General features: G+C 41.5%; 1 protein-coding gene across 1 annotated transcript in view; it reads right to left on the reverse strand.

The window, feature by feature from the left end:
* Nucleotides 1–15,603, reverse strand: part of CHN2 (chimerin 2) — a 292,215-nt gene that overhangs the window by 170,322 nt on the left and 106,290 nt on the right. Inside the window, exon 2 of the mRNA XM_063452328.1 lies at nucleotides 10,096–10,134. Within this exon, the coding sequence (XP_063308398.1) occupies nucleotides 10,096–10,134 (39 nt within the window). The remainder of the gene's footprint in view (nucleotides 1–10,095; nucleotides 10,135–15,603) is intronic.

Below are 15,603 nucleotides of genomic sequence, written 5' to 3' on the forward strand. Positions count from 1 at the left end.
TATAGTGGTCCTTTAACAAATAAGCTGTACAGGGCCTGGACCGCCTATTTGCATATATATATATATATATATATATATATATTTTTATATATATATATATATATATATATATATATATATATATATATATATATATATATATATATATATATATATAACGAGTATATATGCAGTCCCGGGCCCCTGCTAGCGTGTCCTGTGAAGAATGGGCCCAGGAGTGTAATCTTGCACCTCCTGCAACACGAGGTCCTCTCCTCTCGCAAGCCAAAAGTTGCTGTGTGGAATGTTGTCATGGCAACCTGCAAAAATGCTTGTGCGCCTCGCGAGAGAAGACCTAATGCTACAGGAGGTGGAAGATTACACTCCTGGGCCCATTCTTCACAGGACACATCATGCTGACCACAGGTAAGAGACAGAGAAGTATGAAAAACTAAATTATAAATATTTAAAATAATTTAAACAAAAATAGGAACCCTCCAATAAAAATAAATTATATATATATATATATATATATATATATATATATATATATTTGTTCGTAGCAGGAGCTAAGCAGCAATCATAAATAGTAGGTAATGAGGAGCAAAAACCACTGCAAACAATATTACTTTTTTTTTGTTAGAGGAAATTTCTATTGAAAGAATCGAAAAATGTAACTGAGCTGAAAATGCTCTTATGCTGTAAATTGTTTTCCACAGAAAATTCTGCTATAAAATAACTGTCAAGCTAGTTTATTTTGAATATGTTTAGTGATGGGAAGGACGGTTCAGCCTCGATTATTCATGCAAAAGATCAAATACAGCGCAGACGTGTATCTGCGCCACGAACGCCATCCGTTTAAACAAAGTATACGTACATTGACTTATTTCATCTTCCTGAAAAATTCTAAAATCATTCTGCATTTCCCAGAAGAATTGTAATACACAGCCATGGAAAACACTACATCAATAGATACTCATTTGAATATTGCTGAAACAATACTTAATGCTTTAGGGTCTTTTCTCCAAGTTCTGAGGTTTTACTTTGATGAAGTTAGGTAGATTCAGAGTCAGTAATGCTCGGGATCTCGCTGACTTTTTCCCAGGTGTATGTTACCGGGAGCTGTGAACAGGTTTAACATCGGCATCTGCAAAGTTCCTTTTTGTGAAAGGCATTGATTCCTTCTTGCATCAGGCCATGGCTTGACAAACTGGACAATGTTTATCATCAGAGAGAATATTTTGGCAGATACTGTAGAAGTTTTAATTGAGGCTATGCACGTGGAAAGTGCGCGTTCCATGAATGACGCCAGTAGAGTAGTAATGGCAGTGAAGGAGTGGTCTTGGCACACCTGGTGGTTTCTTTACTAGGCAGTCTTTATTTGAAACGCAGAATAAAATACAAGAACGTTTCGGCTCCCCTGAGCCTTTGTCAAGTCAAGACTGCCTAGAAACCACCAGGTGTGCCCAGACCACTTCTTTACCACTATTTCTGTATGGGACACTGGTCCACCCTGTTTGGAGCACCCTGCTGGAAGTATTCCCAGGATAACTGATGTGTGCAATATTCTCTCAACCTTCACAGTAGAGTAGTAAAGGACAATCTTCAACATGTAATATAGAATCAGAACACACAAGGTGGGTCAAACACAAAGGTCACAAAAGCACAAAACTGATGGAAAGTCTTATCGCCAGTCCTTACATGTGGTTGAGCTTAACGGAACACTATAGAATTGGGAATACAATTTTGTATTCCAAATCTATAGTGCCATGTTAGAAGTTTAGGTGACCACCCTAGGCATCTAAACCCTAAACTCTACTGTTCTTGCTGTTTTACATTGCAGGGTTAAGCAGACAGGGACATGGTACACAGACCACTTCATTGGGATTAAGTGGTCTGGGTGCCTATAGTGTCCCTTTAACAAAACAAAATTCAAATGGATCAAAAAGAAAGATTTGCGGCAAGCAGGCTAACATAATCCAATCAAGATTTAAGGTAAGGGTCAAACTAAACAGCATAGTGAAAGTGTCAGCCAGGGTCAGGACAAAACAAAACAATGCCTGGGAAGGAGTAAGTGTTTTAAGTTAAACCTGTAATTATATTTTGTCTACTCTATAAAAATAATACAAAAAACTCCCACAAAGCAAGAAACATGTGTCAATATGTTTGAATGGTAAAATTGCAAAAAGCATCAATAAGCAGGGCAGGACACAAACTTGTTCTAAATGTCAATTGGTACGAGTACCTAGGGACTACGTGGGCACATTATTTGGGGGCAGGGTCTTGGAAGTCCTTCCCACTCATTTAATCCATAACACAGTAGGAATAGAAGGGAATCTAGTGCTCTCTCCTGTGTATTAGACGGGCTTTATCATTCCCAGAGCCATACTGACCATGGGAACACAGCCAATGAATTGAGTCGTAGATAATGTATGACAATTAACCTATTAGATCCAGGCACACTAAACATAAAATGTGAGCAAAGGAGAGTCATTGCAAGGGCCCCCACTCCTAACTTTCTATTGTATTACTGGATCTGGGTATAGCTGTTGACACATTTCTTCTTTATTAGATTACATTGTTCCTGTACTATGTAGGGTCCAATGTAACCTAATTGACTATAAAAAAGGGCACAGATAATTCAGTTTCCATTTTAACACATTAGCTCTATAGTGCATAAAAGATGGATGGGGAATTGATGTCACCGTGTCCCTATAATAGATTCAATTTGTCCTCCCTCTGTAGGCATTAGTATGGTGTCACATGTATCAATCATATGATGTATGATACGATGCAGTTCTGCATTTTCCACCATCAGTTCTCTCTGCCTGGAATTTGCTGCATCAAAGTGCAACCGGCACGTTTTCTGCTTTAGGTGTGCTCTCTAATTTACTAACTTACTGCTCCTTGAAATTGCAAAATGTGATTAAATGCACTTGACACAGTATACAATCCCTTTTGTTATTTCTGTACAAAACATAATAGGTTGTATCAGATACGCTATTTTTCATGTGCACATCTGTGTGATGAGTCATATTAGTTACACAAAAATGAAACGGTAAACCCTCTTTATATATGAGATGCATGTCAGATCAAATGACAGATCTGGGAACAATAGTCAACCGTGAAGGAAATTATATAATGAGAATAACTCATTTGATTACTTTTGCAGAGAGAGAAAAAGTCACTCCTGTCTCAATGCTTTCTAATGTTTCCAGGAGTGTTTACCCAGCAGCAATATAAGGTTCTGGGAGAAAGTACTTCATTGTTAGGAAAAAAAAAGTGAAAGTTCGGAGACAAAAGAAAATCAAGGAAAAGGTAAATGTGTGCATAGCATCTCCAAGGTGACCCTGAAATAAAATCAAAATCATGATCATGCATGCTTTTATGTAGCTTAACCTGTAGATAGAGACCTACTATTTTTATTTAATATAATTTACATTAAAAAGTAGACTTTTTTATAATAATATAATGGTTTACAGAGCAAGAGGTGTCTGAAGCCCAAAGTAGTAGCTGTTATAAGTAGAAACGTTTCATTGTTACATGGTATCTGAGTTAAAGGTCACTGTAAGCACCATAACAACTTTGCATTATTGCCAAGTTGATGGTGCATGTGTACTGTAAAAACTGTAACAGACAAAACAGGGCTTTAGAGCTGCCAAACAGGATCTTTCAGATCCAGGCTGTCTAGAACAGTGTTGTCAGACTTGAACTCGCTCACTCAGCTGCTATACAATTTATCCAGTAGTTCTACTCATCCCATGTGCTGAGTGGAATCGCCCCTGGTGGAAAACCTACTTATCCCATAAACCACTGCTGGTTATTAGTACAATTTAATACACTATATACATCCCTTTGTACAGCGCTGTGGAATTTGTTGGCGCATTATAAATAATAAAAATAATAATAATAATAAGACCAGTGGTAATGTCACTGCCTTAAAACTGGGAAACTTAGGTTTGAATCCCGGGCGCTGTTTTCTTCCTCCTTCGCTGGGTTGCCTGTCAAGGTGCCTTCCCTGCAGTGATGCACACGCTCATTGAAGGATCCGCCGCGCTGTGGCCGTCGCTGTGCCCCTGGGTGAGGTGTAACTAGGAGGATTACTCAAGTAAATTCCTCCCTCTTGGTGTCACCCGGGTGTACCCCTACCCCCCAAAATATCCCGTTCTATAAATTGGAAAGTGCTAGAAAGTATCTTGACTCTATATAATTAAAATAATGTACTAAAAGTAGGAGGTATTTGTTACCCCACTGATTCCTTTTAAGTAGGAGAGTATCTTTGTTCTAAAAATACTGGAAGTCAGAAGGACCAATAAGATTGTGTGAAGGTTAATCTCAGAATGAGAAGATAATTTAATTCCAGTCACACATGTGCCAAATTCGGGAATAACAATATCTAAAATCCAAGTTCTACTTAATGCTTCCAGAAATACAGATGTTTCACCATCAATTGTTAGGAAATTGTGTAAAGCTAGCGTAAGGAAAAAAAAATGCTACAAATAAACCTCTACCAAAATGTGTTTTTTTAATGAATAAGAGATGGGCTTGGGCCATCTACAATGTTACTACAAAGGACCATTGTGGATATTAGTTCTGTCTACGGGCGGTGAGCATCTGTAAGATACGTAGTGAGTGAGTGCACAAGCTGTGCATGAGTGGTTCCCACTGTCGTCGTTGGTAGGGAGAGTGCTAGTGTCTGGGATTGCTTTGCTAACGGTGATCAATATCTCACAGCATTCCTCAGACCTATTCCATATCAATAGGATGGTAGCTTGTGGGGCAGTTGTTCACTCTTAAAGGGGCACTCCAGCCCTCAAATACAAAATAAATAAATAAATCAATAAATAAATAAGTAAATAAAAAACACTAGATAGAAGATATATTTCCAAAGAAAACTTTTCACTGAGGGTATATCTAAAAACAGCTTACAAAACCTGCAAAAACATAGAAAGTGACGGCAGAGAAGAACCATTCGGCCCATCTAGTCTGCCCAATTTTCTAAATACTTTCATTAGTCCCTGGCCTTATCTTATAGTTAGGATAGCCTTATGCCTATCCCACGCATGCTTAAACTCCTTCACTGTGTTAACCTCTACCACTTCAGCTGGAAGGCTATTGCATGCATCCACTACCCTCTCAGTAAAGTAATACTTCCTGATATTATTTTTAAACCTTTGTCCCTCTAATTTAGGACTATGTCCTCTTGTTGTGGTAGTTTTTCTTCTTTTAAATATAGTCTCCTCTTTACTGTGTTGATTCCCTTTGTGTATTTAATTTTTTTTTAATTATATCCCCCCTGTCTCGTCTTCCCTCCAAGCTATACATGTTAAGTTCCTTTAACCTTTCCTTGTACGTCTTGTCTGCAGCCGTTGCAAGGCCTTTTTCCCAAGCACAGAAATGAGAATCCCATGATTTTAAGCTGTATGTGCCAGGGAGTCAAGAAATTGTAGCCCTATGGAACTTGAGCAGCATAAGTGTCACTATTAATCAACTTACCAATAAGTGTTGGACGTCACCTGTGTGCTCTGATTCGGTCTGGTGGGTTTTTTCTTTCGTTTTTTCCAGATGGAGCAGTTGGTGGAGGCCTTGATTACGGATATCTGGGCGGCAGCAGTGAGCAGGGGGTCGGCATTGGATGCAGGACCATCTCAGTGAGGTGCTCGTGCTGACGGATCAAGAAGCTGGGGGGACCGCCCGGCCGGCTAGGAGCATGAGGCCCCCAGTGCGATTGAGCCCTGAACCTGGGAGTGAGGTGGCCGGCGGGAGTTCCGCGCTTCTGGCCGCGACAGTTCTAGAGGCGGCTGGGCAAGGGGAGAAGCCATTGGTGACCTGAAGGCTGGCAGCAGCGAAGCACCCGGAACGGTGGGTGTTACGTTTGGTGGGCAGCAATGTGAGTCTGGGGCCTGTGCCTGCGACAGGGCCGCCTAATGGAAGTGGGTCCCCCTGCAAGAGCGGTTATGGTGTGTCGGCATCTGGGACCAGGCGTGGGAGGAACCGCATCCCTGGATGTCTGGACGGCAGGCAAGTGTTCCTTCTTTCCCTGGGGCAGCAGGCCACTCCATACAGAGGGGTGCTGTTGGGCAAGGGTCACCAAAGGCAGTCACGGGCTGTAGCTTATGTTTCACTTTGTATGTGTGGTGGAGTGACCCACATAGGTGATAGTAGCATCATATTTTACTTTATTTACCAATTCCTTTTTTACTGTTTATAATTACACTTACCGCAGGTGCTATAGCTATCCAGCACAACCAATCCGGCAGTCCCACTGATAGATTAGTTTCTATAATAATATCTTGGAATAATCGCTTTGGATCCACTTTAAAAACATGCATTGTTAATTGTTCTGCAATTATTGCTACTGAATTCAAGCAATGCTGTACTACGGACCTTAAGCAGTGTTTTGAAACAGTGTTGTATCCCTGGGTATATTACTACAGACAGGGCCGCCATCAGGGGGTGACAACCATAACGGTTGTCACGGGCCCGGCGGCCCTGGGGGGCCCGGCCGCCCGGGCCCCACATTTAGCGGCGGAACTGCCGCCGGTGCAGTTGCACCGGCGCCTGCACGCTGATGGGGCCCCTTGGGTGGCCCATGCCCTTAGGGCCACCCGATGGGCCCCCTCCTTCAGTGGTATAGCGCGACCGGGCCCCTTTAAAAAAAAAAAATGCCGCCGCAGCGCAAGTGCTGCTGGGAGGAAGTGGTCACTTCCTCCCAGCTCACTCCGTGCGGGAGGAGCACTCGCGCCCGACAATGAAGAGGGAGAGCCAGCCGACTACCAGTCGCATCAGCCCCAGCCAGCCACCCTCCTACAAAGATAAGGTAAGAAACAGGAGGGTGGCTGGAAAATGAGCTGTGTGTGTGTGAATGTATGTCTGTCTGTGTGTCTGTCTGTGTGTGTGTCTGTCTGTGTGTGTGTATGTCTGTCTGTGTGTGTGTATGTCTGTCTGTGTGTGTGTATGTCTGTCTGTGTGTGTGTATGTCTGTCTGTGTGTGTGTATGTCTGTGTTTGTCTGTGTGTATGTCTGTCTGTGTGTATGTTTGTGTGTATGTCTGTGTGTATGTCTGTCTGTGTGTGTATGTCTGTCTGTGTGTGTTTGTCTGTATGTCTGTCTGTATGTATGTCTGTCTGTGTGTTTGTATGTATGCCAGTATGAATGTATGTATGTATGTATGTATATCTGTATGTATGTCTGTATGTCTGTATGCATGTATGTCTATCTGTATGCATGTCATTATGTGTGTATGAATGTCAGTGTATGTATGTCTACATGTCAGTATGAATGTCTGTCTGTATGTCATTATGAATGTGTCTGTGTCTGTATGTCCTTATGCATGTGTGTCTGTATGTATGTTAGTATGTGTCTGTCACTATGTACGCCTGTGTGTCTGTATATGTGTGTATGTGTGTGTCAGTATGTATGCCTATATGCGTATCAGTATGTGTGTCTGTTAGTATGTTTCAGTGTGTGTGTGTGTATCTGTGTCCTTTTGTATCAGTGAATGTGTTTGTGTCTGTGTGTGTATTCCTGTGGGCGGGATTTGGAGGCGGTCTCCGGGGGCGGTTTTGGAGGCGGGCCCCCAGGGGCCCAGACCCTGAGCTCAGTTAGGGGCCCCAAAATTTCTGGTGGCGGCCCTTACTACAGAGAGATGGAACACTCCAATTCATATGATGTTCTGTTGAATATTAATAAACCTGTGGGATATGTAAATGTTGGCATTAAAGCCACAATCATTTTATTTTAAATTTTTTGTCTTGTAGCTGATAATTTCCTGCTTTTAATGTGACATTTAACTCCATATCCAATAATACAGTTATCTTATAGGGCCCGTGCATTATAAAAATAATTTTAAATAAAAAAATGTTTTATCTACAAATCATAAACACCAACATTAGTTAGCTCATATAGGCACACGTTCAAGGGGCACTATAGTTAAAACTCACCCTCTGTTTTTAATGTATTCTGCAGATAATGCATTATCTAAAAAAAGCCTGCTTCTTTTCTTTTGTGCAGTTCACATTTCAGCAGTTAACATTTTCTTCAGAGAGGGGAGTTCAGTCAAAGACATGCATTCAGAGTGCACATGCTGGACACACAAACCACTGGACAAGTGAAGTGATACAGGCAGCTTGGAGAGAATGGAATCTTGGAAGCTCCCTTATAACTGCACTGTATTTACAAAAGCGACTACAGTCACCCAGAACACTGCATCTCAATGAACTGGTCTGGGTGCAGTGGGCCTGTGTGTTAACCTTTCAGGGCAAAACATGGTCTTTTTGTAGAAAGGGTAATGTTTACTTTGAAGGGTTAAACACGCCTCTAAACGCTGATACTGACCGTTACGAGAGGTTCTCCCGCTGCACTGACCGAGTAAAGCTGAGTCACGTGATGTTGCAGCTTATGGGAAAGCATAAACATTTGATTAATTTACACTATTTTTATGGCAAATAGTGTTAGGAATACAGGTTTGTTAGCATACCAGGGAAGGCGGCTTCTTATTGTTAGAAGGAGTCCTTGGAACTGTCCATGTCACTTAAAGGGATATTGTAGTGCCAGGAATACAAAGTTGTATTCCTGGTACTACCGATCCCTGTGCCTCCCCCCTCCTACCTGCCCCTCCTACTCAGTCAACAAAGGGTTAAAAAAAGGTTATTTACTTACCTGATCCCAGCGCCAATGTCCCTCAACACTGGGTCAAAGCTCTGCCCCCTCGTCTGTCCCGCGATGAGCAGGTTCTAATGCGCATGTGCGGCAAATGCCGTGCGTGTATTAGACCTCCCCTTAGTAAAGCACTGAATCAATGCTATCCTATGGGGAGAAATCTGACGCTGGAGGTTGTTATGCAAAGCGTGAGGATGTCCAGCATCAGATAACGGACCAAAAGTCCATTACGATTCCGGAAGCCCTCTAGTGGCTGTCTGGTAGACAGCCACTGAGGGCAGACTTAGTGCTGCAATGTAAACATTGCTGTTTCTCTGGAACTGCAACGTTTAACAATAAGCCCTAAGTGCAAACCACCTCAATGAACTGAAGTGGTCTGGGTGCCTACAGTGTCCCTTTAAATAAGTTGTGCTTTGATGGCTAGCACCAGGCTGCAACAGGACATTTATTCCCTTTTTTTTTTTTGCCCAATGTGTAGCGTTACAGGTCTCCTTTCTAAAATATGTTTAGGAAGTATTTCTAAAAATGTGTACAAAGGAAAATTTCTCCCTCATGTAAAAAGAGCAATATAATTCTTAAATGACCAATAAAGGCACCCAAACCACTTCATCTCATTAAAGTGGTCTAGGGGCGGTGGTCCTTTAGATTTAATCTTTAAAAAAAAAACGTAAAACACTGCCATTTAGTAGATAAGGGCAATGCATACATTTCTTTCTGACTGCCATTAGATGCTTGTCAGTGTGAGAACTGCGTCAAATGCAGTTTTTACAGCTAACCGCCATTTGATTGGAGTAGCGCAGCGGTGACTGAGAATTACATTTTCTTCCCCACTACTCCTCTATGAGGCGCATTGGATTGGATGAGAAGAAGAGTCGTTATGACATTGTGGGAGGAAAAGAGAGCGGCTGGATCTTGTTGCTAGAAAAAAGATGAATAAAACCCTTCTTTCCACCTATTTAATTAGATGGGGGCTGAAATTAAAGGAAGAAGAAACCACTACGGAGTTAGGAATAAAGGTTTGTATTCATAATGCAATAGTGTTCCTTTAATGAATGTGGTCATACCACAGATAGATTATTCATTTGTTCACTGGAGTACCTACCAAACAAATAGTTTGAGATAATGGTTAATTCAGGACTGCATGTATATATAACGGAACTCTAGAATTTATAAATGGAACTAATACTGAAAAGCTTCCCCTTAAATCATAAATAACACAGTGCCTGACAGCAAAATGCAAAGTTACACATTTTCATGCTTTAATAATGGAGTTTTGCCATCTATTTTGAGAAAATTCAATATTAGCAAAGCTTTCCTGTAACTCACATATTCGTTTGTCAACTGTAATTATTGATTTGTCTAACCATTGTATCGAGGATTTGCTCAAAGCTTCTTTGATATACACTGAGTCTAGACATAAAGCAGAAGGGAAGGTAGAATCCTGACAATACTCACAGTATGATTTCCATACGGGCGGCTGGTATTCCTCTGCATCTGGAATACAAAGACATCAAACCATTAGTGAACAATGCTGGGAAGTAAACAAGTTCTCATCATCACGACTGTCCTCAGCGATTTACCTCTGGCCTGAGTACCACATAAATATTGATTAAAAAAGAATCATTTTAAAAAACAGAAAGCTATAAACAGAGAAACAACAGCAACATTAAACACATAAGGCAGGATGAATTAGAACAGTACAATTCCCATCACCACTCCAGATGTTGTGGACTACATCTACCCGGATCCTTTGCCAGTATTATGGCGGTAAGAGCATTATGGGAGATGTAGTCCACAACTCCTGGAGTGCAGGAGCTTGCCTCCCCGTTCATCATACAGGGCGCCAAAGTATCCAACGACTTAAAGGACCACTCTAGGCACCCAGACCACTTCAGCTTAATGAAGTGGTCTGGGTGCCAGGTCCAGCTAGGGTTAACTAATTTTTTTTATAAACATAGCAGTTTCAGAGAAACTGCTATGTTTATCAATTAGTTAAGCCTTCCCCTATTTCCTCTAGTGGCTGTCTCACTGACAGCCGCTAGAGGCGCTTGCGTGATTCTCACTGTGAAAATCACAGTGAGAGCACGCAAGCGTCCATAGGAAAGCATTATGAATGCTTTCCTATGTGACCGGCTGAATGCGCGCGCAGCTCTTGCCGCGCGTGCGCATTCAGCCGACGGGGAGGAACGGAGGCGGAGAGGAGGAGGAGAGCTCCCCGCCCAGCGCTGGAAAAAGGTAAGTTTTAACCCTTTTCCCCTTTCCAGAGCCGGGCGGGAAGGGGTCCCTGAGGGTGGGGGCACCCTCAGGGCACTCTAGTGCCAGGAAAACGAGTATGCTTTCCTGGCACTAGAGTGGTCCTTTAATTGCTGCTAAATCTCACGGCGATTACTCTATCCTAATCCTCCTTGATCTTTCTGCCGCCTTTGACACTGTTGATCATCAACAGCTTCTTCACATTGTCCGTAACTTTGGTCTACGGGATACTGCTCTCTCCTGGTGCTCCTCCTACCTCTCCCAGCACTCTTTCAGTGTTTCTTTCTTTGGTTCTGCCTCTTCTCCCCAACCCCTCTCTGTCGGAGTCCCCCAAGGTTCTGTCCTCGGCCCCCTACTGTTCTCTATCTATACTGCCTCCCTTGGTAAACTCATCAGCTCCTTTGGCTTCCAATATCATGTATATGCAGATGACACACAAATCTACCTGTCCTCCCCTGATCTCTCTCCACCCACCTTGACTCGTGTTTCTGACTGCCTCTCTGCTATTTCCAACTGGATGGCTGCTCACTTCCTTAAACTCAACCTGTCCAAAACAGAACTTCTAGTTTTTCCTCCCTCAAGTGCTGCTACTCCTGTGTCTGTATCCATCCAAGTCAACGGCGCTACTATCATTTCTACCTCGCAAGCTCGCTGCCTAGGGGTTCTTCTTGATTCTGACCTCTCTTTTACTCCTCATGCCCAATCGATAGCCAAATCCTGTCGCTTCCAACTCAAGAGCATCCGCCCAAATCTAACGCCGGACGCGGCTAAGGTACTGGTTCATGCTGTTGTTCTCTCTCACCTTGACTATTGCAAGCCCATTCTCACCGGTCTTACATGTCCCCAGCTTGCACCGCTGCAATCTATAATGAATGTGGCTGCGAGGCTTATTTTCCTGTCCGGTCGCACCTCCCACGCCTCCACGCTCTGTCAGTCCCTGCATTGGCTTCCAGTTAGATACAGGGCCCAATTCAAAATTCTAGCGCTTGCTTACAAATCCCTACATAATGCTGCTCCAACATACCTATCCTCCCTCATACACAAGTATGTCCCGTCGAGACCCCTGCGCTCAGCCCAAGACCTACGCCTATCCTCTGCCCGGATCCCCACCTCTGATGCTCGCCTTCAAGACTTCTCCAGGGCTGCACCTCTTCTGTGGAACTCCCTTCCCTCCTCAATCAGACTGTCACCCAGCCTCCACTCCTTCAAAAAATCTTTGAAAACTCACTTCTTCATTAAAGCATATCAATTACACTGTCAGCAGGTTTCTCATCCCCCACCCCATGACTCCTCTCCTGCAACTGTCAAAAATGACATACCAAGCACTCAATAAACCCTTCTCTAACAAACTATTTAATTCCCCTACTTTAACCCTTTGTGTCACTATACCCCACTCCCTCTAGCATGTAAGCTCATCGAGCAGGACCCTCAACCCCCTCTGTTCCTGTACGTCCAGTGGTCTGATCTCAATTATGTGTCTGTTAGTCCACCCATTGTACAGCGCTACGGAATTTGTTGGCGCTATATAAATAATAAAATAATAATAATAAAATAATAATACACTCAACCATCTCTAACTTAAATTAAAGTCTGGAGCACAGATCTCATTTGTCATTTTGTATTCAAATTTTTTTATTTTTTTTTAAATTTGCAATGTTTTTTAAAATTGATTTCATTTAGTGCCCTGTTTGTATAATTTAAATCCACTTCAGCAAGGGATACAAAAATTTGAATATTCTAAATGTAATATTTGTCGTTAATTGATATAAATAGTATTAACATATTGGGCATGCACACAGCTGAATTTAACAAAATCACATTGTCTCTAGCTGTACTTTCATTACACAAGTTTTAGACAACCCTATGATATAAACCTTTTATCTCCTTTGTTGTATGGACAGTTTTTCAAAATTCTATTTTCCAGAATCCCCACATTCAATATACACATAAGAATAGAATGATTTACGATTACACATAGACTGATGATAAACCAGCTCTGTGCTTCTGTAGAACTGTATATACGTCAAAGATTAGACGGATGTGTTCGTGTGACCACTCCAGGCTATGCACAAGCCTGGAGATTAGATCCATATGTCACTACCATGCTTGGAATATATATAAATGCTTAAAAACGAAAAACAGGGATTATAATGTTAAAATGACAGTTACATATATCTGGCAACTAGGCAACAAAAGATTAGCTTATAGAAATACTAGCCAATTAAATTCTCAGTGTAGTTTAACACATTAACACACAGGGTCATTGAAGTCTACAAGGCTACTGATATAACATAACAGCAGTCAGAAAAATGTAAGAGTCTTACTGTTCAAAGGGTCAGTGAGGGTTCCAATATCTAAATGTCAGTTCCTAATAGTATGAAATTCTTTATGTGTGAAGAGTGTGTCATTTTATATATATTTTTTAACAAAACGTGCAGATTTTAATAGAAATTTAAACTTTTATAAATTGACCATGTTACACGCCCTGGATGTTGAGCAGACAACAGATCCGGTTACTTCCTGGTTTGGTTAGCTCATTGGTGCTAAACTCAAGAGGCAGAAATTGCCAAGAGCACCTGCCCTGCAAAGACTTCTTATTGAGCTGAATTTGGAAGACTGTAATTGGACAACACAGAAAGTATGGGCGGAGTTAGAAGGGGAAGGATTATAATGGCTGCAGACAAAAGATATTCAACCTTTACAAATGTGTTATATTTTGGTAGCGCAGAGTCCCTTTAACCAATATATCTGTATGGTTAAAGGAAGATACATATTCCCTTAATCATTTTTTATGGTCAAAGGAAATATAGATTAAATTCATTAATACAGTTGTAGGATTGAAGGAGGGTAAATTGATTTCTCATGTAATATCAAGGAGAAAAGAGACAGCCTTATAGCTGCACAGAATTGTGCTAACAGCTATATAGCTATGTGCATGGATAAAGGGAAGCTCTGCCTCCAACTGACATAAATTACATCCTACAAACCCTACATTATGTGGAGGTGTTACAGCAGCTATGGACTTCCAAATTCTATTCTGAAATCATAATGGTGAAGTCCTGGAAGGTTAAATTAATGTGCAGTTGAATAACCTTTTATTTATACACTTTCTAGCAATCTGACTGATGCAATCTTTGGAATAAACATATATTACATAAATTATCATAATTATATGTTTATATATATAGAGAGAGAGAGTCATGCTCGCTATAACAGGTGAACTTTAAGTGCATTCCAATTAATCTATCTTGCACCATGTGCTACATTATTTTTAATATTATTATTTCTAAAGCGCCAACAAATTCTGCAGCGATGTACAAAAATTCTGTAACACATCCCCTCGCCTGTACTAGAAACGTTCCCTCTCTTAAAGATAATGTTTTATACACACTCTCACAAACCCTTTCATACCCCAGCTATCCATCAATGGGATCTCTTTTGGGATCCAAATTCCCTGTCTATTATCTCCAAACATTGGGAGATATAAAAATGGCACTAGAGAGAGAGAGCAACATTGACACAGTATGCAAACCTGCCAACTAGGGCAATTTAAACATAAAGAGCTACAGCAGTAATCACTGACAGAAACAGGACAAGGGTCTCAAAATAGAATGGTACTGCATTATCCAGGACAGTTGCCCCTAATATGGTAACACCACACTAATATACCCTTTCATACCCCAGCTATCCATCAATGGGATCTCTTTTGGGATCCAAATTCCCTGTCTATTACCTCCCAACATTGGGAGATATAAAATTGGCACTAGAGAGAGAGAGAGAGGAACATTGACACAGTATGCAAACCTGCCAACTAGGGCAATTTATACATAAAGAGCTACAGCAGTAATCACTGACAGAAACAGGACAAGGGTCTCAAAATAGAATGGTACTGCATTATCCAGGACAGTTGCCCCTAATATGGTAACATCATACTAATATACGCTTTCATACCCCAGCTATCCATCAATGGGATCTCTTTTGGGATCCAAATTCCCTGCCTATTACCTCCCAACATTGGGAGATATAAAATTGGCACTAGAGAGAGAGAGAGAGGAACATTGACACAGTATGCAAACCTGCCAACTAGGGCAATTTATACATAAAGAGCTACAGCAGTAATCACTGACAGAAACAGGACAAGGGTCTCAAAATAGAATGGTACTGCATTATCCAGGACAGTTGCCCCTAATATGGTAACACCACACTAATATACCCTTTCATACCCCAGCTATCCATCAATGGGATCTCTTTTGGGATCCAAATTCCCTGTCTATTACCTCCCAACATTGGGAGATGTAAAATTGGCACTAGAGAGAGAGAGCAACATTGACACAGTATGCAAACCTGCCAACTAGGGCAATTTATACATAAAGAGCTACAGCAGTAATCACTGACAGAAACAGGACAAGGGTCTCAAAATAGAATGGTACTGCATTATCCAGGACAGTTGCCCCTAATATGGTAACACCACACTAATAAAGGAGCAGAGGGCTCCCAATCCCATGGATTCATACAACTCTGCCCATTTAATCATTAATCAACATTTATACAAAGGGTGAATTAACAAATTAAAGGGACACTATAGACACACAAACCACTTCCTATCAATGAAGTGATCTGGTTGCCATGATGTCCCAGACGTTTTGTCCCTGCAGTGTAAACCATTGCCAAAAAGCAATAAGTTATATTTTATTTGGTACCAATGGAGCT

Source organism: Pelobates fuscus, chromosome 4, assembly GCF_036172605.1.
Source record: "Pelobates fuscus isolate aPelFus1 chromosome 4, aPelFus1.pri, whole genome shotgun sequence".
In the NCBI taxonomy this organism is placed as follows: Eukaryota; Metazoa; Chordata; class Amphibia; order Anura; family Pelobatidae; genus Pelobates; species Pelobates fuscus.